General features: G+C 39.2%; 1 protein-coding gene across 6 annotated transcripts; it reads right to left on the bottom strand.

Annotated features, from left to right (window-relative positions):
* Positions 1 to 373: 373 nt before the first annotated feature.
* On the bottom strand, positions 374 to 26,101 carry ALG8 (ALG8 alpha-1,3-glucosyltransferase). Of its 6 annotated transcripts, XM_027580352.2 has the most exons (13): positions 25,951 to 26,098; positions 22,473 to 22,551; positions 17,314 to 17,507; positions 15,191 to 15,300; positions 14,073 to 14,140; positions 10,800 to 10,926; positions 10,222 to 10,325; positions 9,313 to 9,433; positions 6,918 to 7,057; positions 5,361 to 5,500; positions 4,007 to 4,104; positions 3,621 to 3,693; positions 374 to 2,029 (listed from the first exon to the last, which is right to left on the bottom strand). In XM_027580352.2, the coding sequence occupies exons 1-13, from the start codon at positions 26,043 to 26,045 to the stop codon at positions 1,798 to 1,800; spliced, it is 1,581 nt and encodes a 526-aa protein (XP_027436153.1). In that variant the 5' UTR covers positions 26,046 to 26,098; the 3' UTR covers positions 374 to 1,797. The 6 variants fall into 6 exon arrangements, 5 of the variants coding, with proteins under 5 accessions (XP_027436153.1, XP_027436155.1, XP_027436156.1 ...); XM_027580354.2 differs by lacking the exons at positions 9,313 to 9,433; positions 10,800 to 10,926 and adding an exon at positions 12,789 to 12,901 and having other exon boundaries at positions 25,951 to 26,100; XM_027580355.2 differs by lacking the exon at positions 22,473 to 22,551 and having other exon boundaries at positions 25,951 to 26,069.

The raw sequence follows: 26,101 nt of genomic DNA, 5'->3' as shown, positions 1-26,101 counted from the left end.
TTTCTGTTCTCAAACTGCTAGTGTCTCCTGGGGAATACATAAACAAGTTAATGGTAGAAGGAGACTCCCCAGCATGGGAGCACCCATGGTGAGGGTACTCAATTCTGGGGGAGGGGGAGAGACTGGAGAGGGAGAGGAAAGGATTCATAAAAATATCAAGTGATATTTATTGAACATTCATTTGTCAGGCGGGGTTCTAATTTTTTTTGTGATCATTTTAGAGACAAGGACATAGAGACAAAGGATGGCTAAATAACTTGGCTACAGACAGAAAATGACGGAGGCAGGATTTTTTTTTTTTTCTAAAGATTTTATTTATTTATTTGAGAGACAGACAGCGAGAGAGGGAACACAAGCAGGGGGAGTGGGAGAGGGAGAAGCAGACTTCCCGCTGAGCAGGGGCCCGATGTGGGGCTCGATCCCAGGACCCTGGGATCATGACCTGAGCTGAAGGCAGATGCTTAATGACTGAGCCACCCAGGCGCCCCTGGAGGCAGGATTTTAAGTCAGGGTTCCTACTCTTAATCACTACACTGTACTACCTGTATATTCATAGATCTGGTAGTGGTTATGTTTGCTCTTGAAGTATGTACAATCAGATGACAGGGTAGAAAAGTCAGCCGAGAGAGAGAGAAAGAGGAAGCAGAACGAATGAAAGAAAGCAGAGGTACAAAATAGCATGGCACTCTGGCAATTTTCAGTTAGGACAGCTGGAACCCAAAGTGCGAGGGGGACTGTGATGAGGAAAACAGGCCATAGGGGCTATGCTTCTCTCGCCCTTTGGCAAAATTCCTATCTTTATCTCTTCAATGAGACTCCAAGGAAGGCTCAGAGAATTGAGTGAATTTAAGGGATGGTACATAGCTGGATTAGCATCCCAGGCTGCCGTTGGCTTTGGACTCTGCTCTTCTAAAGGATAAACGGTAAAGAAAATGTGTGAAAGGTCCTGGTGTTGGCTAGATAGACGTTGGCTGAATTTGAACGTGCAGTAGGTATTAGGCAGACTGGGGTCCTGGATAAAAAGTGTGTATGAAGTACTCTTACAGAAGGCCAGGTTGCAAAAACCACTAAAAAACCACTTAAGTTTGTTCACATGAAGAAAGTTTAAGAAGTGGCAGCCTTATCAAAAACTAACTGCTTGCTGTTAGAATAAATGAACTGGACAAGATGTCCTTTAACTAAATGCAGGCATAGATGCGGTTTATAGCCTCTGCTGACAGGCCAAACCAGTTCATTAAACATTCTCCCCCTGGCTTTGTGAGTATTGTCATTGTATGATTCCAGTGGAAAAAAAAAAAATCTCCTGGAACAAGGTTTATACAATAGGGACAGCACACCATGTGCTTGCGTGCATGCCAACAGGAAAGTGTAGGAGCTGGTATGATCCAAAACATTTTTGTTCAGAAATACAAAATAGCACTTTATTTACATTTCCCTTAGCACATGATTCGAATTATGCTTTATAGCCTGACCACGGTCATCACAGGCTACAAATAATCACGCCGTTGGTAGACTCCCTGCTTGCCTTGAGCAAGCACAGCAGTCCAATGATCTCAGACAATTTTAACAGGGCAAGGTGAGATTTGTTTCAAATGTGTTTCATTGCTTTTGGAGGACAAATGGCTTCTCACCATGGTGACAATCAGGTTGCTAGGCTGGGCAAGGCCAAGTTTAGAAGAATGGTCCTCCAAACAGAACAACTGAAATGAATGGTTCATGCCACCAGCAACTTTCTTCAAGTTCTGATTAATTTCCCATGAAATAATTGTTTGGAATACATCCAAGCAGTTCCTTTATTCATTGTTTCTTTGTCTTGCGGACAGGAGGGTCAGTCAATACTGAAACATACAGTTTGAACCAAGCATATGTGATGCCCACTGCACAATACACTGAGGTCAGTAACAGAGGGATAAAGGGGTACTTCAATTTCCAGGAGGTGAAAGGGAACACAAACTCACAGAAGACTTCCAGAGGCCCCAGGCCAAGGAGGTAGAAAGTTTCCATCCAATTAAAAAGAGGCTTTTCTTTTCTGAAGAAAAAAGGAGAGGAAAGTCTGATTTTAAACACATCATTTTGGTATAGCAAACATTTCTCAGTTAAAGCTTCCCACTTGCACTGTCCTGATGTGAAGAGCAGTCAAAGCTAGAGTCAAAAGAGTGCATTAAATTTCACATTTAGAAAAAACTGATAATGATATAGCACTGCATTATCTCAACAATCCAAATTCAGCCAATCATCATCCACCTATGCCGTCACCTGGCGAGAGAATCAGCTGTGCGTCTGGAAGAGGAAAGGCAGCTGGATGTTGTGATACTGGAGACAATATGGTAAACAATATCAACTGATGGTTTGTAAAATGTTTTTGTTTTGATAAAATCACATACAATTTGCTATTTAACCATTTTTAAGTATACACTTCAGGACCATTAAGTAGATTGACAAAGTGGTGCTACCATTACTACTATCCACTTTCAAAACATTGTCATCACCCAAACAGAATCTCTGGAAACATTAAGCAATAATCACTGACCATTCCTCCTCCCCCACCCCTACTCTGTAACCTCTAATTTACTTTTTGTGTCTGGGAATTTGCCTATTCTAGATAGTTCATACAATCTCTGTCCACTACTGTGGATGATGCTGCAGGATAATGCTGCAATGAACATTGGTGTACAAGTATCTGAGTCCCTGTTTTCAGTGTTTTTTTATTTATTTGAGAGAGAAAGAGAGCAGGAGCAAGGGGAGCAGAGGGAGAGGGAGAAGCAGGCCCCCAGCTGAGCAGGGAGCCGGATGTGGGGCTTGATCCCAGGACCCTAGGATCATGACCTGAGCTGAAGGCAGACACTTAATGGACTGAACCACCCAGGCGCCCTGCTGTTTTCAGTTCTTTTGGGTATATGCCTAAGAGTCCAATTGCTGGGTCATATGGTAATAACTGAGTTTTAATATAATTAAGTATATGAGGCTCATGGACACAATCAGGTATGAATCACAGGGAAGCTTTAAAAAATTATACAGGGGCACCTGAGAGGCTCAGTTGGTTAAGCCTCCGACTCTTGGTTGCAGCTCAGGTCATGATTCAGGGTGGTGAGATTGAGCCCTGTGTCAGGCTCTGCGCTAGGCAGAGAGTTGGCTTGAGATTCTCTCCTTCCCCTTCTGCCCCTCTCTCTGCTCATGCATGCTCTCTCTCTCAAATAATAAGTAAAATCTTGAAAAAAAATTATATATGTTATATTAAGTTTAAAAGAGAAAAAAATTCCACCCCTAATTCTATAACAAGAATTTTTACATGTACTTTAGCTTTATGCATCTATATTTACGTGGTTTTACTCATAATGTATATTTTACATTCCAATTTTTAGTTTTCATATAAGGTTTAAATTTAAGCTAGGTAGTCCCTCCTCAAATATTCCCTCAAAATAAAGACATGAACTATGTTGTCATGTCAGAGTAATAGGATTACGGGTAATTTCTCCCTAAAAAAAATTTGCCAATTTTTTGTAATGCTGTTCTATTACTGTTACAACTTAAAAAATATTTTTTAAAGGCTTAGCTGACCATTTAGGAGTAAACATTTCACAAGAGCAAACATAATTTTAAATATACTTTTTTTGGATTACCTGAAGAGAGTCTTCAGTGAGGAAATACTATAGATGGTAAATAGTAACATGAGTAAGATTTTAATGGGAAGTTCTGTTAAAAGAATAAAGAAAAAATAGATGATAATTCAGTTGTTAAGAAAATGATCTGTGATACTTAAGGCAATACAATAAGCACACTGACACAGCTATATAATGTTAGCAAAACTTTTTGAGCTTAACAGTGCATTTCTGTGACATCTAAAGATACTGAGGATAGCGTGACAAATTAGGGGTTTTATTTAAGATAATGGATGAGCTCTCGATAGTACTGATCTCTAGGCCCTGATGAAAAGGACATGGCAATCAAATCTCTCTCTCTCTAAATAAATAAATTAATTAATTACTTAATTAAAAAAGCTGTTTACCTGGTGCAGTGAAGAGCAGAGGGAAGAGGGAATAATGTCCTGTTGTGGTCAGTATCAGAAAAATTGAAGCATCTCCTGCTTTTCCCACAGACAGAAGGCTAAAAATAAAAATTCTTATAATAATTCCTTAAAACAACTGACACTTGCACTACAGATAGCTTGAATAAACTGCATCTATTATTATTTCTAGAACTGGCTTAAACATAAGATAACATACTGATCTTTGCTGCAAGTCCAATTCAATTGAGAATATTAATTTAGTAGGAAAATTTAAGCAACTGATAGAAGAATGTACCACACTGAACTGGGGAGTATTCAAAAAGAGTCTTGCTTCCCTAAGTAATGCCTTCTCCAGAGAAAGGGATGTTGTCGGATTGGGAGCTGCCTAGTGGTGGTAGCCAGGGAAACAGGACTTAGGAGTTTCCAACCCTATAGCTCTTCTCTCGGGTGGTGCCCTGTGCCTGATGGTGCTTAGTATGAATTCTAACCAAAGACATTAGAAGTTTTGCTGTATTTCTTAATTTGGAAAACTCCACGTTGCTGAATGAATCCAGTCAAGCCATCTACTGATGTGACAAATTTGCTTAAGGTTCCTTCAGAGCTTAAATGATTTCTCTCGGGATTTAAGAAACATCTCAAGTTCTATTATCATCTATCTATCAGGCTTTAATTTTATACAGAACAGACACTATTACACTTAGTTTTTTTTTTTAAGCACGGTACAGTGAAAGATGGAGGGAATCAGCATCATAACATCAGGTTTCAGTCCTAACTGTGCTAGCTGTGTGGCTTTGGGGAAGTTACTTAAACTCTCTGAGCCCCAGTTTCTGTAGATGTTAAGACAGGGGATGATACCCACTTGTCCTAATTACCTTAAAGGTTTTTGTGAGGCTCAAAAAAAAAAAAAATGAAAACAAAATACCCCTCCCCCCAAAACCCCAAGAATAGTTCTGTAAAATGTGAAGTGCTATCATAATGGACTCCATCCTGACTTTGACTAATAACACTTAACAAGAAACTGTGGAACCTTATTTTCACAGATGTGATTACACCAAAGCCCACATTTTTCTATACTATGCTGCCATTCAATATCTAGATCTAACAGCCTGATATCATGGTTCTTCATCACTACAGTACCCCTTAACAAAAAAATGCAGAAACAATGCGTGCAATTTCACAGGTCCAGGGAACCCAAGTTAAAAATCCCTGTCCTGTCCTAGAATAAATCTGTTCCTGTGTATCTTTGCCTTTGCCTGTCCCACGGGACATGTCAAGAAGGGACAGATCAAACAGAAGACAGTAGGGTCACTGGGGAATCTGCCATAAATACCAGCTGACTGAGTTATCTGCTTACCTCATTGGGAGAACTGCGAGGAGTATGGCTTTTTCATGGACGTGCCACCCAAACAGGAAGGAGCTCAAGGCACAAAGAATCAGACATCGGAGAAAGCCTCTAGGCCCTTGAGGTTTAAACCAAAGACAGAAAACAGAGGGCTAGAAACAACAAAGATAAAACTTCAATATCATTCAAAATAGACTTTACAGAAACCTTGTTCAGATGAATACAATTTATATCATCTCTGAAAAACTGTAGATCTTAGGCTATTCTCCATTAAACTGGGATAATTCATCATTTTGTGAACATTCCAACATAAGTTATAAAAAAAACTACTCAGAAAAAAAGGTTTTTCAAAATACATATTTAAGTCATTAAAGTAATTCTGTTCATCAGAATTAATAATAAATGATAAAATTAAGTTCTAGGATATCCGGTAAAACCCCTTATTACATCTTCAGAATTAGTTAATTAGTCATCCCTGAACCCATTAGGTCTAACTACAAAAGTCCATAAACATTTTGGGGCTAATAATAAATTAGATTTTGCCATATTAATAAAGACATACCTAACTTCGTGGGCTGGAGTGTAATTTATAATAAAACTATGGGGGTGCCTGGGTGGCTCAGTCAGTTAAGTGTCTGCCTTCAGCTCAGGTCATGATCCCAATGAAGCTCCTTGCTTGGCAGGAAGCCTGCTTCTCCCTCTCCCTCTGCCTGCCACTCCCCCTGCTTGAGCTCTCTCTCTCTGTCAAATGGGTAGATAAAATCTTAAAAAAAAAACACCAAAAACAAAAACCTTAAAAAAACAATAAAACTATGGCCTTCTACATGCAACTTACGAGGCTGAGGTTTTAAAAAAAGTTTTTACCTTAGTTAAAACATGGGAACAAGCAGGCCAGCAGAGCTTAATTACCTACCAGTACTGCCATTTAATTAAGTGGGGTCAGGTGTCTTGCTGGGCTTGATCATTTAGAAACCAAAATTAAAGCTGAGTGTAATTATAGGTAGATTGAGTTATTTATATTGAATGCCACTAAAATTATATCATGAAATTGAGAGCGTTGTGTTTGCTAATATAAAAACAGCTATGAATGAAGCCTCTAACAGCATCTGACTCATGTTAGATTCAATGCTTGATGTTCAAACAGCTATTGTTGACTCTCTTAACTCACTCATCATCAAGACAAAAATATCCATGCAGTCCAGGCAACTTTGGAGTTTTGACTAGTTAGCCATGGATGAAAACAACAGCAGAAACCCGGATGTCCCCACTACACACATTTCCCTTTACCCCCCCAGTGCAGTCCTTGCCCCTCCTCCCTGGGCTTTTCTTTTTTCCTCATCTGAGGGTAAATAGATGATCTGACAGCTGCAGTGAGGGATCTTTCTCACAGAGGTTTTACTGGTAAATCTTTCCCTAAGGTGTTCAAAGTTACTCTAAGAATTGCTATGAAATACCTCAATCTGCAACAGGATCACGGCCATGGTATCTGTCCTATGGCAGGAAAAACTTGAAAGCTGAAATTAACCAGCCAGAAAACTCAAGAAATGGGTACCGTGGGTGAATTCTTACCAATATGGCCATCAGAGTGCAGATGAGGGTGGCCATGGGAGTCACTGAAGGAAGGACTGTGTGTTGGAACTGCTGAACCAAACCACTTGTCATTGAGGCCTTGGGAATTTTGTTGGGATCAAGAAGTTTCAATTCCAAACCTATAGAATAAGTAGATATTTTGTTTTGTTTTCATTGATAGCACACCATATTTTACCAACCAATTCCTTGAGAAAAAAGAAAAAAGCTACTAAATCTTATTGCTGCTTCAAGGTCAAGATACATGACTAAATTCTGTACTATTCTACCTAAAATGCCTCTGGTCTTGAGATTACACAATGCAAAGCAGCTGTTTGCATTGGAATAGGGAATTCATGCAGCTTAAAAGGAACTTTGCTGGCAGGCAGCATGACTAGCAATCTGCTCTCACCTCTAAAATGAGCAGGCTTTTAAAACGCAGTTCTGACCATGTCACATCCCAGCTTGGAATCCTTCACTGTCTACAGGGTAAAGTCCATATTCCCAAGTGTGGCAGAGAGTGTTTTCCATGATCTAGCTCCTTCCTACCTCTCCAGCTTCATCTCCACCACTTGATTAAATGTGGCATAGCCACAACCGAATGACAGCATCCTCCACACTTGTCCCCTTGGCTTAGAATGGCCTATTCATTTTGCAAAGTTAACTCCTAATTCACTCCCTCATCTGAGAAAGCTGTTAAATAAAAAACTAGAGCTGATTTTCTTGTGGGCTAGAGACACATATGTGGTCCTTGTACATGTCTCTTAACTGGTGTTGACCCCACTGCACTGTATCTGTTTATGTGTTCATTTCTTCCACTATATTGGTAAAGGCAGAAATGATGATTAATCCATTTCTATCCCCAGCACATAGGGGTTCAAGGAATACTTATTAAATGAACCAAGTCTGAGGATGATGATGCAACCTCCCCCCCCCCCCCCGCCAAATAAGCTAATAGGACAGTCTGAGCACCTGCATGGCCCTGTCTAATGCCACTGAAAATCAGTGAAACATGGGAAGGTGTAGACTACCAAAATATTTTGTATTCATTAACCTCTTTCCTTTTCCCTTCAGTCTGATGATTCTCTCTTAAAGCTAGTTAACTATCTTCCTGCCACTGACTTTCTAGGTAAGACATCTTTGAGGAGACAGATATAAAAGACAAGGTACAGCATAGTTTCCTGACTCAGACAAGGAAATTGGCCCTTGAATCTCATACCATGCTGGTTGTTTAAGGTTTTTGAAATATAAATGCTAAGAAATTCCTTACAAGGATCCATGTACATCAAGGCTGGATTCACAGTGGGTGAGGGATAATACCACATTATGATTTCCTACGAGTATGTACCAAAAACAGTAATGGTGGCTATCATGTGCCAAGAGTTTTGTAGCCATTACTTTCAGGCCCCTGAGGCACAGAGAGATGTGTAACTTGTCCAAAGTCATACAAGTGATAAGTGGTAGAATTAAACCCAGGTCTGTTTGGCTCCAAAGGCCCCTGCTACTAACAACCTAGCATTTCTTTATTGTTTTTTGTGTTTCTTACGACATGGCGCATGGGTACAGTCACTTATATTATCCCCTAATTATAATCACTAGAAGAGTCAAGTGACTTGATCAATGCCATAGCCAGTAATTTATGTAGGTGGGCCTCCCACCAACCCATCAGACTCTAGATCGGGTTGGCAGTCTAGCCTGAAGGCCAAATCCCCAGCCTGTGACTTACTTTTGTACAGACCCGAAGCTATGAAGAGTTTTTGTATTTTTCAAGGTTGTTAAACAAAAAAACAAAAAGACTTTATGTGGTCCGCAAAACCTACACTATTTACTATCTGGCCCATTCGAGACAAAGTTCGCGGACCTTTCTCTTGATCCTACCATCTCCCATCAAGCTAGGCTATATTCACAAACTACTGCGAGTTATTCCAGAATGAATTATTTTCAGTAGGACCATCTTAATTTTTTTTTTTTTTAATCACAGCCCAAACTTAAAAGCCTAGCCTAGGTTTCCCATTTCTTCTCACTTCATATACAGCTATCATTTTCTTTACTGGTTTAACACCCAGAGTCACAACTGATACATTCTTCTTTCCTTCTGCACATACTAAGTTTAAAAGCAGGATTAACTGCTGAATAACATCTTACTCTCATTTTTTTCCCAAGGAAAGGATCAACAAGGTCATGGCCACAAACAGCTTTTGTAAGGAGCATAGTCTGTCTACTGCCCTGAAGATCTCAGTTCTTAGAGCTGCTCCCCTGTTTGTTCTGAAAGCTGGAATGCACAGCTGCAGAACAAACACTTCAGCCGCATTCCAAACACAAAGCAGTGTTTTCCATTTTCCAATGTGACTCGTCCTTTCCAAATTCATTGTCGAAGTAAGAAGGCTTGCTACTATACCAATGACGGAGAGCACTTTGTCCAAAGCATTGTACAAAGCCCAGAAGTTTGGAGCCCAATATGCATGGCAGAGGCCCCTCTTGAAAGGGAAGAGTCGGGACAAGACTTGAGGCAGCTGGTTCTGTAGAAAAGAGATTCTTTCAGTGACCAATCTTTTCCAGACTCAAAAAGAGAACCAGGGAACTATGTGACATGGTATGTGGAAAGTTATGAGGTCTGAGTTCCAGCCTTTGTTCCTTCAAGTAGTGGTGTGATCCTGAGCAGTTGTCAGAACCTCCTCTTGTCTAACCTCATCTGTTGCGGGGGGACAAGATACTCTGAATACCAGTCCCGTGCCCTTATGAGAGAAGCATAGTAAGGGAAGAATTTATGAGGTGCAAAGGAGGACACAGAGTGCAGCTTATCCAAGTCTACTGATGAGAAGGTGACCCCAGGGAAGACTACAAAAGATGCGATGCTTTTCAGTTTTAGCAGGAATTAAAATTAATTAGTGGAATTCAGGGTATGGGAAGAAGGGAACAATTTTTAAAAATATCTGTTGAACATGTGTAATATTCTAGGCACTTTGAATGTTTGCTGTCAGTGAATGACTGTGAAAACACCACGAGTACCGATTTGGGGGTTACAAATAAATTATAGCAAGTAGGCAAATTAGCAAATATGGAAATCTGTGAACAATGATTATCGATTCTGAGTGTGTGTGTCTATGTGTGTGAGAGACATATAAACATACAAATGTATACATACATATCTGATTATGAACAAAAATGTTGGAAAGAATACCATCCTATCTTTGGGGAGTAGTTTTGCTTATTTTGTACATTTTTGGTTTTATTATTTTTTTCTAAACAACAACAGCAGCAACAACAAAAAACACATACTACTTTATTAAAAAAAAATAAGACTTACCAAGGCTAGGAAAGGACCCAATGAAAGAGCAGAAACTAGGAAAACAATCAGTCCCAGGGAAATAAGACGGACAAAGCTGAAACTGTTCCATCGGATGGACCCATCTACAGAAAAGCAACATTACCATTACTAGGAGCATGGACAACCACGTATAACTTATACAGTGTGCTAAATCTAGAAGTATCCCGACAGTACACCAATCTTTACAATGTGGCAAGAGGACACAGAAAAGTCAGAATGGGTAAAGGGTTTGTATGATCAATAGTTGAGAGGTATCTCAGGGACGCCTAGGTGGCTCAGTCGGTTAAGCATCTGCCTTCAGCTCAGGTGGTGATCCCGGGGTCCTGGGATCCAGCCCCACACTGGGCTCCCTGCTCAGTGGGGAATCTGCCTCTCCCTCTCCCTCTGCCACTCTCCCTACTTATGCTCTCCTGCTCTGTCAAATAAATAAATAAAAAATCTTAAGAAAAAAAAATAGTCGAGCGGTACCTGTGTGCCTCATAAAATCCTCTCATGAGGCAAACTGCCAAGCCAAAGAAAAATAAAATAAAGGTTTTGCTTTCATCACTGAAACTTGCCTGGTTTATTTGCAGTGAAACAGTAAGACCGTAGCAGGTATATACCATAAGCTGGTGCTACGTAGAGGTAGATGTGCTTGAAGTGTAGAAGAACAGCAAAGAGAAACGCTCCTTCCGTGTACCTTTTCTAGGAGATTTAAAAGGGAAATATCACTTTAAAATTCAGGGTAAACTAAATGTAGTAATGTAGTATCCTGGTTGGATCCTGGAACAGAAAAAGAACATTAGTGGAAAAACTGGTGACATCTGAATGTGCCAATGTTGGTTTTTTAGTCTTTTTTTTTTAAGTTTTAATTTTAATTCCAGTTAACATACAGTGTTGTATTAGTTTCAGGTGTACAATATGGCTTTTTAGTCTTGATGATATCATAGTTTTATATAAAATGGTAACATTAGGGGAAAGTGAGTGAGAGGCACAGGAACTCTCTGCACTATCTTTGCAACTTTTCCATAAATCTAAAACTGTCTTTAAAAATTAAGTTTATTAAAAAATAAAAAAAGACACTGGAGATTGTGAATATATTTAACAATACTGGACTATACACTCAAAAACGGTTAAGATAGTTAATTTTATGTGTATTTGACCACAATTAAAAAAATACATATTTTAACAGAGGATCACAGGGGAAGAGAGGAAAAAAATGAAACAAGACGAAACCAGAGAGGGAGACAAACCATAAGAGACTTTTTTTTTTTTTAAAGATTTTATTTATTTATTTGAGAGAGAGAATGAGAGAGAGAGAGAGAGAGAGCATGAGAGGGGGTTGGGTCAGAGGGAGAAGCAGACTCCCTGCTGAGCAGGGAGCCCAATGTGGGACTCAATCCCGGGACTCCAGGATCATGACCTGAGCCGAAGGCAGTCGCTTAACCAACTGAGCCACCCAGGCGCCCCCATAAGAGACTCTTAATCATAGGAAACAAACTAAGGGTTGCTGGAGGGGAGGTGGGTGGGGGGGATCGGGTAACTGAGTGACGGACATTAAGGAGGGCACGTGATGTAATGAGCACTGGGTGTTATAGAAGACTGATGAATCACTGACCTCTACCTCTGAAACCAATACTACATTACATGTTCATTGATTGAATTTAAATAAAAAAATGTTTAAAATAAAAAAAAAGAATGAGTAAGTCACGGCAGTAAAAGGTACAGCATAAAAAATATAGTCAGGGGTGTTGTAATAACGTTGTATGGTGACAGATGGGAGCTGCACTTCTGGTAAGAACAGCATAAGGTACAGAGTTGTCCAATCACTATGCTGTCCACCTAGAACTAATGTAATATGGTCAGGTATGTCTCAATAAAAAAAAATAATTTAAACAATCCATTACAGGTGTAAGATATACCAACAAAAAATACATATTTTAAAATATATATTCTGAACTACTTAATGAAAGAAATTACTACATCTGGGATGTGTTTAAAAATAATCCTGTGTGTGTGTGTGTGTGTGTGTGTAGATCACCATACTATTGTCTCTACTTTTGTATATGATTTAAATTTGCTATAATAAAAAGTTTTTAAAATTCAGGCAAATATTCTACATGCAACATAAGGTGAAACAGGCAAGTGATTCCAGTTAGTTTTTATACTGAGCCTAGTTCATTACTGCAACAAGTATTTATTCAATACTAAGCTTGATGCTGAGGTATAGGACACATCATAACAACACATTACAAATTCCCCTTAAAGATCTAAAACCCAGAGAATTCAATCCCCCTCCCTCTCCCCCTTACAGTTTTACAACAGCTGGAGTTTATTTCCAGTAAGGAGCTGGGAATGAGAGTACGAAAGACTACATATGATGTTATGCTACCACAGAACCATTTAAATCTCCTGTTACAGATCAGGTAACATATAGTACTATCAGGCTGAAGGCATCAAGTACAGTACTTGACCCTAACAAACTAAAGGTAGTCTGATTTAAAACAAATAAACAAACAAAAAAATCCCAAGTTGGCTATAACTAAATAAATCTGAATTCTACCTACCTCACAGGAATCTGGGGATCAAATGAGATAATGTTTCTGTGGTTCAGCAAGGAGACAGCCAAAGGGACCTTGAAAGGCCAGGTTCCTTCTCTCACTCTCTCATTGGGTGTGGTCTAGAATAGATGAGTGAGGAATGATAAGGAAAGAGAATGGGGGGCTTTCAGATCTCTTGTCACCCATTTTATAATTTATTTAAGATTCAGAGAAGGTCTAGCTGGTTCTATAGCTAAACTTTATTAGTTCAACAATCACTGAATGCCAATTATGTTCTAAGTACTATGTAGCTTTTTATGGTTAAAAGAAAAAACTTATCCAGACATTTATAGTTGACAAAGAACTTTAAAACAGATTATCATATTTGATCTTTCCAAAGTCCCTGTGAGGTAGGAAGCCCCATTTTAAGTAGGCTCTGCACCCATTGTGGAGCCTAACATGGGGCTTGAACTCATAACCCTGAGATCAAGACCTGAGCTGAGATCAAGAGTTGGATGCTCAACCAATTGAGCCAGCCACGTGCCCCAGTGGGGAGCCCCGTTTTACAAATAACAATGTGACAAGGGGGTACATTTCATTTTATGGATGCAAAAACTGAGGCTGAGGGGGTTAAATGACTTGCTTTGGGATAATGGTTCCCAAACCTGACTGTGAATCAAAATTCCCTGTAGAATCTGAAACCCTGATGCAAGGATTCTGAGCCAGAGTACAGAGGGGTAGTCCAGAAATCCGAACTTCTGATTTCTTTCTCTATAAAGAGGAGGGTAATAATTATAGTAACTTCACAGAATAGTTGTGAGGTTTACTCAAGAAGATACTATATATAATGTACCTAACCCAAAGCAGTCAATGCATTTGTGTGAGCTCTGTCTGAGTCATACAGTTTATTAGGGTCAGTCAGGATTTCAACTCAAGTCTTCTGATTCCAAAATCCCATACTTTTTGTTACACTATGCTACCTAGTGAAACCCCACAATCAGTTATTATATTGTAAAAACTGAAGATTTCATTCCTAGATAAATGATGCCAACCAAATAGAGCACTTCCCAGTTTTTTTCAGGCCTGCTATCCTCTAACAGGTTTTTAAAGTCTACGCGTAAAAGGAAGAAAGTTGTTATCAAAAGAGGAGGTGGGATTTGTGAGAAACACTCAATGAAAGTGTCTATTGCGCTTGGCAATTCAAAACAGTTGGTCAAATAAGTCTGCCCCTCACCCATTATACTGTTGCCTTTATAAGCTCAAAGTCAGACCTAAGGGGGAAAAAATCTCATCAGTCTATTTTGCATTTACCTGAAATAATCGTGCAATGGAGAGTAGCATTAATCCAAATAAAAAACCATTGTACTGGAAATGAATATCTGGGCTTAGGTTAAGGAAAGACAAGCAAGGATACCAAATTCAAATTCGACTGTGTCAGCAGATTTTTTGAGTATAAAAATGCAAATGCTTTCCTAATGGGCAAACTAAAACCAAAAATATTCCTCCCAGTTTGGACTTCTCATAAATATGTTTCTCATAAACAGAGTCAAATCTTAGACAGACTAATTAAAATGTATATAGTGCCAAGGATTATACAGGGGATAAAAAAAATTTACATTTAAGAAGAAAACCAGGAAACTTTCCAATGTTTTTTCTACCTTAAAGACCCAGCAGCTACGGGCAAGTTTTTTGGTTTTGTTTTTTAGAATTAGGGATGAGAAAGTAAGGGCCTAAAAGCCAGTGAAGGCCGCTAGCATGCAGCACCCCCTTTTTTAGAGTATCTATACACAATCTTACTTAGTAAGCCTCACAATGAACCTGTGAGGAAGTTAGAGCTTGAGCCATTAATCCACGTATGGCCTAACGCTACTGTGATGCCGTAGCTAAGAGCTGAGTCCAGGTCAGATTTGAACCAAAGTCTGGGTGTTTTCCTCACACGTGGCTACCTGTATGAAAATTATAAAATATTAGGCTTCTATCATTAAGATTTTAGTTTCACTCAAACCTTCTAGATTTAAGAACTTTGCTTGTTAATAGGTGGTAAACCAAGATGGCAGAAAAGGATGAAGGCCTGTCTGTTCCCATATGCAACAGAGGTAGACCCTTTCTTAGAAAAGGTATTTAGAATAATGTGTTATAAAATTATTTAAGATATACACATTAATCTAAAGACAGTCAACCCCAAAACCCAGTATATTGCTTTACTTACTGGTGGTTTAACTGGTTCTTGAACATCATTAACTTTTTGGAGACAAAGTGCTCTAACAATCAGAATCTGGTATAGTTGGAGAATCCATAGAAACCAGTTTGGGGAACCCAATGACCCATCCCACATCCATTTTCAAAAGCAGCTCACATTTCAGAATCATCATTGTAGAAATAATTGATCTTATACTTGGTATATATCAGAATAAGTAAGGGAAGGATACGGTCCACAATTAGCAACCCGAAGTTCCAAAGCAGTAACACTGATAGGATAAACTTCGGCTTCTCTGTAAGTTCTTTACCTGCTTTTTTCCCATCAATGCATTTACAGCACCTACATTGAAACAGTAGGAAGGAAGCAGAAACAACGCTCATCTTCATTAGAACATCACAATACTATTACAGAGTATACTCTGATACACTCAAATACATTTTACTAGCTATTCCTGATAAACTGTCCATGCTGTTCTTGACTGCTTAAGAAGGTGACAGCAGAAACAAAGACCTCAGGGCCAGTTCCATGTCTCTTTCTCAGCTATGCTGATTTGAAACAAAGTCTTCATTTAATAAAACAAAAAACTAAAAAACAACCACCATAAATCCAAAAGGATTTTGAAAACTGAGAGGGCACACACTATTTCAGCCCTTGAGTAAAAAATGTAGACCATACCTGAGACTAGTATAACAATGTACCATTGTGTGCCAACTGTACTAAAAAAAAAAAAATGCAGACCAAGATGATATAGCACTCTAAATATATATATGGAGCCATGAACTTATAGCTCCTGATTGTCCAAATAATTTTAAAAACATTTCTTAAAAATGTGTATCATTTAAAGGTCAAGATCTATTATTAAGTGACAATAGCAGATGACAAAAAATTATGATCCTATTTTTATTTTATAAAAATGATATTCAGACACAGAAGAGAAGCTGAAATAATATGCACCAAAATGTTAACAGTGATAGCTGTAAGTGGAGAAGTATGGGTCATTTTTACTTTATATGCATTGTATATATGTGTACATTTCTGTTTTCCAAAATTTTGACACAGATGTATAATCCTATGAAAAGATTTTTAAAAATGTGTTTTCATTTGAATATTGGCAAATCCTAAAAACAGAAATCTAAGCCAAAAAAATAGACAATAAAGATGCAGTTAAAGGGGGGTTAGCAAAAGGTGACCTGCTTTTCCTCCATGGAGTCTGTTTCCTCATCAACAGAGACAGTAACCTTATAGCGTAACTGAGAAAATTAAATAAATTACTATCTATACTTGGTGCCTGGTTCTGGAACTGGCACATAGATCTCAACAATTTATATCTTACTTAACTGCTCCCTCTACACTGCAGATGGAAATGAATTCCACTCCTCTTTCCGCCTACATATACACTTGTCCTGGAAGCTTGAATTCAAAGGTTTTGGGTTTAAAGGAGTACATCACAAATCACCTTCCCTTCCAACTCTTGCTAGGTGATAAACAGACTGAAAGTTAAGGTGTTAAATAGGAAATACTCCATGATAATGCTCAGGGATTAAAACATTCCCAAGGGACTCTTTCCTGAATGGGGCAAGGGTTCAGGGCCTCACAAAGAGAAAAGATCCATTTTTGACAAGGGTCACTGAGGGGACACAGTGCTCTGTCAGAATCATACCTGCAGGCTTAAGTATTAGGATAGAATAGAAACAAACATTAACTGAGAACTTACTACCTGGAAGTCACTGTGCAAGACATTGTATACATGTGTATTCGACTAAAAATTAATTTATAATAAAAGATACAAAGCATAAGAATATAAAATATAAATGTAACTTAAAATTAATGAAGAGTCTTCACGAAGGAAAGAATCCAGAAACAACCAAAAGCACTCTGTAAGGTTTCCTGAGTTTACTAGAATGGAAACTCCACTGGTGGTCAGCACAATGCATGTGTGTACACGAGTGTGGTGTGCTCTAAGTATGTGTGTGTATCCGAAAGAATAGGGTAGGTCACAGAAGCCTCTGGGGGCATATGGAAAGGAGAGAAAAGCATACGGAACCATTCTAGGCAGGAGAAATGGTGATGGAACTCTACTTGGGACTACTTTTCACAATGTTCACAGTCTCTTGTTCTACCTCTGCCTTGTAACCCCACCTTATCCCACATTTTCTTCCAGACGATTCAGCTAGACTGTTTACTGTAATTACTCCCTGTACAGTTTAAAAACACAAAGACAGAGTTTGGGACTGTTCTAACATTTGTTATTATATGAATTTTGTTTCCCCCAAATGAGGAACCAGTTAACACTACTTAATACTATATTATGTCCTCAACACCTTCCACACAAAATGACATTCTCAGACTTACTCATGGACAGCATACACAAAGAGTTCATCTGTTAAGATGACAGAAAATCTCTGGAAAAGCAAGGTCCTTGAGCTGGAGTAATTCAGGTTATGGACATTCAGCATCTCTTGATCAAAATATTTGGCAATATGTGACAGGGCATACTCAAACCATGCAAAAAAAGGGGGGTAATCCAAGGTCCACTCTGAAGTTGCCTGTGGTAAAAATCAAAGAGAGGACATATCCTAAAATAACTGAATAAACAAAGTGGGTGTAAAGATTGAAAATTCTCGTTCTCTAGTCTTTAAGAAAGCATATGAAATGAAACTGCATTTAAAATTATCACCTAGGGGGCGCCTGGCTGGCTCAGTCAGAAAAGTGTGCGACTCTTGATTTTGGGGCTGTGAGTTGAGCTCCACATGTGGTGTAGAGATTACTAAAAAAAAATAAACTTAAAAAAATGACCGAGGGGCGCCTGGGTGGCTCAGTCGTTAAGTGTCTGCCTTCAGCTCAGGTCATGATCCCAGAGTCCTGGGATCGAGTCCCGCATTGGGTCCCTGCTCCTTGGGAGGCTGCTTCTCCCTCTGCTTCTCTCTCTCTTTCTGTCTCTCATGAATAAATAAATAAAATCTTAAAAAAAATGACCGAAATTAATATAGTAATTCCTATGTAAGACTGAGCAGAACACCAAAACCTGGTTCCTAAGTTATTTAATATGGTCTTCAATTTCCTTAACTAGAATCAAGTATATTTCAAAGGACGTTAATGAAATTTGCAAGAATAAGCTTGGTAATGATATGATGCTACTCGTCTAAATATAAAAAGGGAGCTATGGCATAATAAATGATTCACTAGCTTGGGTTCAAGTTCTGACTTAGACTCATTTCCCTATTTATAAAATAGGTATTATAAGGGCTAATTGACATAATACATATGAAATAGTCATAAATGGCAAAATGCAACACAAATGCTATTTACCTTTTGTTCCAATAGGTTATGAGATACTGAGGTTAAGAGAGCAAATGCCATTCTTGGCCATTTGTGTATTCTGAACATTTAGTAAGTGCCTGATATACTAAGTATTAAATAATCATTAGTTAAGTGAATGAGCAGTCACTAATGAGTAAACGAAAATGCAGATCATGTGAAATACAGAGTATATGAAAATGAAGTATGTAACTTCAGGATATTACGTTTTCTAGATTTTTTAAAGTCTCAGTTTCCTCATCCAAACAACAGGGATGATAGTACGTACCTCATGGGTTATGGCATTAAATTTTAAATACACATATAAAATACCGTTTATATAGCACTGAACCAGATACAAGCTCAATATCAATAAATATTATTTACTATCATTTTAAAAATTATTACTATCACCATAGGATGTCCCTAAAACTAAACCTGTACCTGGCACCTCTAAGAGCTCAGACCGTAATAATCTCTCTACTCCGCACTTGTTGCTCTTTTCAGTGGGAAACTCCTCTCCTGGAATTGCACTGAGGGTTCACTGGGTACTAATTGGGTGTCCACAGGAACTACTATTTAGGGTTGTTCTGTGTTATAAAATGAGGTGAGAGACACTCACTCTTATTTAAGAGAGACTCACATTATTTAAGGAAATAAATAAACTACTTGTCAGCTCTTTGTTTGTGGTAAGGATAAATGACAACTTTAGGTCCAGATAAGAAGTAGCCTAACTACTCCCCCTGCAGGTATAAAAATGTAGAAGCCTCAGAAGAGGCAAACCCAGAGGCTCTGGGTCTAGGGAACTCAAGCTATTAACCTACCCATTAAGCTCTCACTCATGAAAAGTTCCTTCTCTAATCCTAAATTTCCAATGTGGACTGTAAACGAGATGAGCTATTAAACTGTAGATAGAAAAATTAGAAAATTTTATCGTTTAATCTCCTTTTTAATGCCTATTTTTAACAGTGTATTAATAAAGCAGTACTTTTATAACTTATAAATAAACTCACACTGAGTAGTAAATGCTCAAAAATGTTTTCTTGCTAGGGTATAGATACTTAAGAAACAAGTTTAGGGGATGCCTGGGTGGCTCAGTCGGTTGGTTAAGCGTCTGTCTTCAGCTCAGGTCATGATCCCAGGGTCCTGGGATGGAGTCCCGCATTGGGCTCCTGGCTCAGCAGGGAGCCTGCCTCTCCCTCCGCCTGCCACTCCCCCTGCTTGTGCTCTCTCTCTCTCTGACCAATAAAATCTTAAAAAAAAAAAAAAAAAGAAACAAGTTTAGAAATTACTGCTCCATGTAATTCCAAGAAAGTCAACATCAACTTGGACTTTATTAACATCAGCAGTTTCCAGCTACAGTTTCTATGTCAGAGTTCACTCTACACTTAAAGAGCCATTTACTCTATAGGAAGTGTAAAAGGTTCATGCCTACTTTATCTTATTGACACGTTTATTACTTTAAATAAAATAAAATACTTCTACCAGGAAGCGTTGAAAAAAATTGGGAGGGACAGGTACTGCCTGGGAGATGGTCATTTTTCCAAAACAAAGTCTTCCTGTCCTTTCTTTGCTATTCTCAATCCCACACCATTCAGAGGGTCTCTATATGCTATCCCTATTCCCCACACAAAGACTTTCCAAATCTTGGCCTGAAGGTTCTCTTGACCTCAAGGATTTCTACCTGGGGCCATTTTCTTACTTAAACAGCTTTTGGGAAGCCAGTGAAGCTATGAGCTATCATCTTCTCCCAAGTGAACAGTTCCACCACTTAACTAATACCTGGTAGAGCCAGAACTCAAGTCTGGGTCTCCTGACTCGAAATCCATTAGTTCAGTAACCTACTACAACAGAACTGTAGAGAGCAAGATGGAGTCACTCATGTCAAGCAATGACTCATGTCAAGCACTGACTCATGTACAGCAGTGTGGTAAGCAGCCAAGGGCGTGGCAACTAAGACCAGATATCGTGAAGCCCGCACAGGCTGACGACAGCCAGAACTGATAACCAGCAGAACCAGAAGAAGCCTGCAGAGACCCAAGACTGATTAGACTCATTTTAAAAGGGAGGACTTTTGCAGCAAACCATCAGACTCATCAGACGCTGAGCTTTTTTTCACCGCATTCAATGTCTGGAGAGTCTGACAATTTGCTGCAAAAGTCCTCCTTTTTTAAACGAATCTAATCAGTCTTGAGTCTCTGCAGGCTTCTTCTGGTTCTGCTGGTTATCAGTTCTGGCTGTCGTCAGCCTGTGTGGGCTTCACGGTATCTGGTCTTAGCTGCCACGCTCTTGGCTGCTTACCACACTGCTGTACATGAGGGACTCTATCTTGCTCTCTTCAAGAGCTGTATTTTCAAATACAGAAACATCCCATCTCTTCATATGAAGATTCAAAACAACTGTGTTCATTCCATAAATATTTATTATGGGTCTTTTTGTGTCTTTCCCAATCAGTAGACCAATCAATTTAAGCTGAAGTCAGAGCAGAAAGGCAGGTTAGAAGTCACAGTTAAGCAGTCCACTGCTCACATATTCACTCTCCTTAGTATGGCAGAAAGATACTTCCAGACCTGACCACATGTACCTCTCCAGCCTTATCTCCTACTATGAGCCTCTTCTCACATATAGTCAAGCCTTGCCCACAACTGAGTTTTGCTCCTTGTTGGCTTTTGTTGTTATTTTTGAGAACAGCAGGAAGAATAAAGAAGTATACAATTATCAGAGTATCTTTTTTTTAGAGTAAGCTCTACACACTCAATGTGGGGCTTGAACTCACAACCCTGAGATTAAGAGTTGCACGTGCTACTGACTAAGCCAGCCAGGTGCCCCAAGAATATCTTTTACATAAGTCTCTTTTATCTAAAATAAACTGATAAAGAAGATAGCTCTGGCCTGAATAGAGTTTTAGGAGTCCTAAGAGACAGTGGTGAAAGTTATAGGAGTAAAGGAGGGGGAACATCCAGAAAGAAATACAGAATTAAAAGAACAAGGACCACAAAGAAAACCCTAGAGAGTACCAGCTGTTGAAAGGGTGTGCAGGTGAGGAAGAGTTAGCAAAAGAAACAAAGCGGGACTGGTCAGAGAGAAAGGGGAGATAGGGGCTGCCTTTTCATTTATAGTCCAAGGGTCGTTATATGAATAGTGCTAATTATTAATAACCCTTAATAATGTTTGCTGAGCACTTCTGTTCCAAGAATGTGCTAAGTATTATAAACATTATATTCACTTCACTCTAATACTTATTATCATTAATAGTCAGGGATGTTGAGGCTTTGAGAGGTCAAGCGGTGTGCCCATGGTCACCCAACATGGGCATTAGGTGACAGAGCTGCAAGTCACACAGAGGCAGTCTGCAAGCTTTTGACCACTATGCCACATATGATGTCTTCTAATTAGTCTGCATACATGCAAACTGAAATACTTTAAAGTAGACACTTTAAAGAAATTACTTACAGATCCTTAATATTCTTATCAAATACTTATACTGTTATTAGGAGAGAAGGAACTTGGTCCCTTAGGTCAATTATTCTTCAGCTATTAAGGACTATTCTGATCTGGCCAAAGAAAACCCAAAAAGCAAGAACAAATTCACAGAAAACTTTAGATTGTCTTAAAAAAATCTCCCTGCAGCAGAGTGCTGTTTCTGATCAAGGCACTTCTGAAGTGAGGTCTGTTTTTCATGAAATATCATATGCAATTTAGTAATTCAAACCAGCAATAAAAATACATAGTTTTTTATAAATAATAGAAGAGAATGCTTTGTATATTACCAGAAGTGTACAAATCACATTCTCAAAAATCACTAAATACTGGGGACAGACAGGATCTTAGAAATAATTCATTCCAAATCCTTATGTGCCAGATGAGAAACTAAGGCTCAGAGAAATGAAATATATTTTCTATGCTGTGGCAGAGCCAGGTCTAGGATCCAATTTTTCCTCTTTCTCAATCCCAAATTCTTTCAAAAAGGGTGTGGCAAATGTAATTCCCAATGTATAGTTTGGGAAACTCATTTTGAAGTAAAGGGATTCCCTAATAGTGCCAGAGGACAGAGAAGAGGAAAAAGCACAATTTTTCTGAAGATTAATTATACCTATAATCACACAGGAAACTTTTTTTTGGAAAAGTGTTTTAATATCAGTAATACTTATATGATATCACACATTATCCTAAAAGATAAGCCACCAAAAAGAAAAGTGAAAATTACAACTTACCTCATAATACCACTGTGATACTGGCAAACTGTGAGTGATAGCAAGCCAGTTTCGGTGTACTTCAAAATCTGTGGAATGGCTACTCAAAACAATCAGATGAGTGAAATGAGATTTCATCACATTTGTTAATTTCACATTTCTTTCTCTTTTTTTTAAACAGTAGGATCCACACTCAACATAGAGCCCAACTCGGGGCTTAAACTCACAACCCTGAGATCAAGACCCCAGGTGAGATCAAGAGTTGGATACTCAACCAACTGAGCCACCAAGGCACCCCTTGATTTCACATTTCTAAAATTATGCTTTTAAATGGACCAACACTCCTATATACTCATAGCTCATGAGCCTATAAAAACACAAACAGGCATTACATAATCCTGAAACACCTCACTTATCTGAAGGCCAGACTGCTTTCTGGAAAAGGTGGGGATCTATACGTAAGTGAAAAGGCTCCTGGAGTTGTCTAAAGGGCTGACCAAAAGCCCATACCTTTTCATAAGGGAGGTCCTCTGGCTATTGCTCAGAGGTGACTTACTCTTGTTCACAAAGAATTCTAACAAAATTCATTATCTGGAAAATGTTTAACACACCAGTTAGATCTTCAAGGATAAGTAGGAGTTCATCTGACAGAGAAGGTGGGAAAAGGCCCCTTCCCTGCCTTTCCCATGTCTCCAAATTCCTCACTATATACAAATATAGTCAAGCATCTCCTCTGCAGGGGAAGAAACATGTTCTCTTCTACCCTTCTAAATTCTGTAGCTGGCTTAAGAATTAAACTGACATAAGACAGATTAACAGGAGGAAAAAAAGCCGATTTTAATAACACATGCATGTATGAAAGCCCCAAAAGATGTAAGAAAGATAGGAGACTCAGAAGGCAGCCAAACAATTGACGCTTATATACCACCTAGAGCTGAGGAAAGGGATAGGGGCCTGGGCCTTCCAATGGGGCAAAGGCAATTCACTGGAAGCCAGAAGAGGGTGTTTGGTGCTCCAAGGTTGCTCTGCCAGCAGATGAGTCTCTCATGTGAAAAAGAGGTCTCCCATCACAGCTCTCTCCTCAGCACAGGCCCCCTTTCTAATGTAAATTTTCCTTACAAAAGGGTAACTTCTCTGCTTTTAGAGCTTCTCCTGTGTCTGCAGTTTCTCCAAATAATCAGTCCCAAATAATCCTGATGCCAGAGACTTATTTTGGGGTGGCATATTCTGTACTCTTCTCCCCTCTTTAGAATAATTTTTTTTTCCATTTGTCCACTGCTGTACTTCCCCTCCATGTCCTGAATAGCACCTGATACATGGAAGGGCTCAACACATTCTTGCTGAGTTAACTACTCATCAAAGTCAACTATGAGTTCTGCAGTAAAACCCGATTAACACTTCCCAACGTGGTATACAACCTTTGCTGTGGCAACTCTCCTGAGTTTCCTAGCCAAACCCTTCTCTGTCTCTTTCATGGCTTTCCATTCCAATATTCATCAAGTGAATGCTGATGTTCCCCTAGGTCCAGTTCTTGGTCCTCTTTTTATGCAATTTACTCTGTTCTGGCCAATCTTATTCATACTTATTGTGTCCATTATCAACTGTATAATGATGACTCCCATACCACAATACAAGCTTGATCTCTTTCCTGAGTTCTAGAGATAGACATCCCCAAATTCCTGCTGACAATGTCACCTTAATTTCTTACGGAATCCCCAAAATCACAATTCAAAACTGATCTCATGACTTAGGAATTCCATTTCTAAGCATACACAGTACTCAACAGAAATGCATTTACCTATGTTTACCAAAAGATATGTACTGGGCATGTCTTCAGGCCTTCAACTACATGTCAATACCTCAGACTTTCCCTGACACCCAATCTAAAGTAAGTCTCCCTAGTTAGTACTCTTATAGAATCCCATTCTTTTCCTTTGTAATGCTTTTAACACAAGTATAGTAATGTAATTACATTATTTGTGTTGATTTGTTTCTGGAACTGTTATCCTACAAAACTACACCCTTTAGGGCGTTAGTGATCATATCCAGTTTGTCCTCTCTTGTAGTGCCTAGCCACAGTACCTGGTATGTAAAAAGCAGTTAACACTTTGTTGACTACTTTTACATTTATCCTGTAGGTTCCCTCTCACATCCCCCAGTTTTACAATTTGAGAAGAAGAGCATTAACTACAACTATGTACATTCTTAATCCTGGACTAAGAGTGGTATTCAAAGTAACAACCCTGAAGACATTATCTCTAGGCTTAAGTAACTAAAGCAAGTCACTAAAGCATATCACTTTAAATGCACAGACTTACAGCTTAAAAAAAAAATCCCTTTCACTCTGATTGGAAAGGAATTTCTTACATTGTAGAAAGATTTTTCCAATTTGCTTTTAAAACAGGAAGATGTTTCTTATTTACTTTCAGTTATGCAGAAAGTGTGACTGGCCAACTCCTTTTTCTAAGTCTCTGTAAGTCATTTTGCTAAACCTACACACACTTCATTGCTTCTATAATTACATATACACATCAGCATGAATGTATACTCTATACATACAGCTCTTCCTTCCATATCCAACAGGATATCACCAAGAACTTGAACCAAAGTATACCAGTAAACCAAAACCTAAATTGGGAAGGGGTAGGGAGACCTAGAGGGAAGGGAGAAAAGGAATGAAGGGAGAAATCACTGCATAAGAGTTAGGAAGGATGAACAGATGGTGGATGCTAATATTAATAAATATTGAGTACCCACAGTATACACATTACTTGGTGGTTGCTTCCTGTTTTCCATGCTTTCAGACTTGCCCCTCCATTTTTTAAATAGTCTAACCTGGTGTGATCTGGCCACTACCCACCTCATTCTGTGCCACTCTCCTCCTTCCATAATGCTCTTCACTCGCAATGGCCACTTCCTATTCCCAGAATGCTCTGAGTTCTTTCCTACTACAGGGCCTTAATACTTAATTCTTTCCTATGCCTGAACTGCTTTTTACATTGCTTATTCTCTTTCATCCTTCCAATTTTAACTTAAACATTACTTCCTAAAAGAGTAAAGCCTTGACCCGTAGTCACTCTATTTCCTTCACAGATCCATCCTATCACAATCTGAAACTATCGTTTTTGTCTATCTGCCCTCACGAATTCTATCGAGGGCAAGAAGAGGAAATGTCTTTCTCACCACCGCACCTGCAGGACTTAGTGCCTAGCTAGCAGGCAACTGATAAACACCACTGAATGAATGGTGGAGGTGGTGTTCTTAATCTGCACACTAAGGATGAGGACCCAAGGCTTAGAAACACTAAAGTCAGAGAGCGCCAATCCTGAAGGCAGCCATCCAGGGCTATTATCTAGTTCTCAGGTCAAGTAACAATCAATCGGCGGAGGGGGAAGCAGAATGGCACCCATTTGACTTCCAAGTTCCCTTTCCTCCTCCCACCCACGGGCATCCACGCTTCTCGTTCCCGCTTTGACCAACCGCGGAGCGCGTCCCTTACTAGGTGGGGATGAGAAGGCATTTGAGGAGAGTCACCCCGAGCGCCAAAGCCGAAAACCAATTTCTACCACCCGTCGCAATTCCGAGAGCAGCCATTACTGCGGTGCCGGGCGCTTATCAATCAACTGGATCCGCATCCGGGCTCCCGCGCA

Source organism: Zalophus californianus, chromosome 11, assembly GCF_009762305.2.
Source record: "Zalophus californianus isolate mZalCal1 chromosome 11, mZalCal1.pri.v2, whole genome shotgun sequence".
NCBI lineage: Eukaryota > Metazoa > Chordata > Mammalia > Carnivora > Otariidae > Zalophus > Zalophus californianus.
Note: the sequence above shows the minus strand (reverse complement) of the source record. Positions and strands in the feature narration are given on the sequence as shown.

Bases quoted from the DNA above. Each gene is read 5' to 3' on its own strand.
- ALG8 (XM_027580352.2), bottom strand. From the start codon at position 26,045: ATGGCTGCTCTCGGAATTGCGACGGGTGGTAGAAATTGGTTTTCGGCT. The intron at 17,508-22,472 runs GTAAGTTGTAAT...TTTTTACCACAG, and splicing joins TATCACAGTGGTATTATGAG to GCAACTTCAGAGTGGACCTT. The intron at 5,501-6,917 runs GTAAGAATTCAC...TGTTGTTTCTAG, and splicing joins GCACTCTGATGGCCATATTG to CCCTCTGTTTTCTGTCTTTG.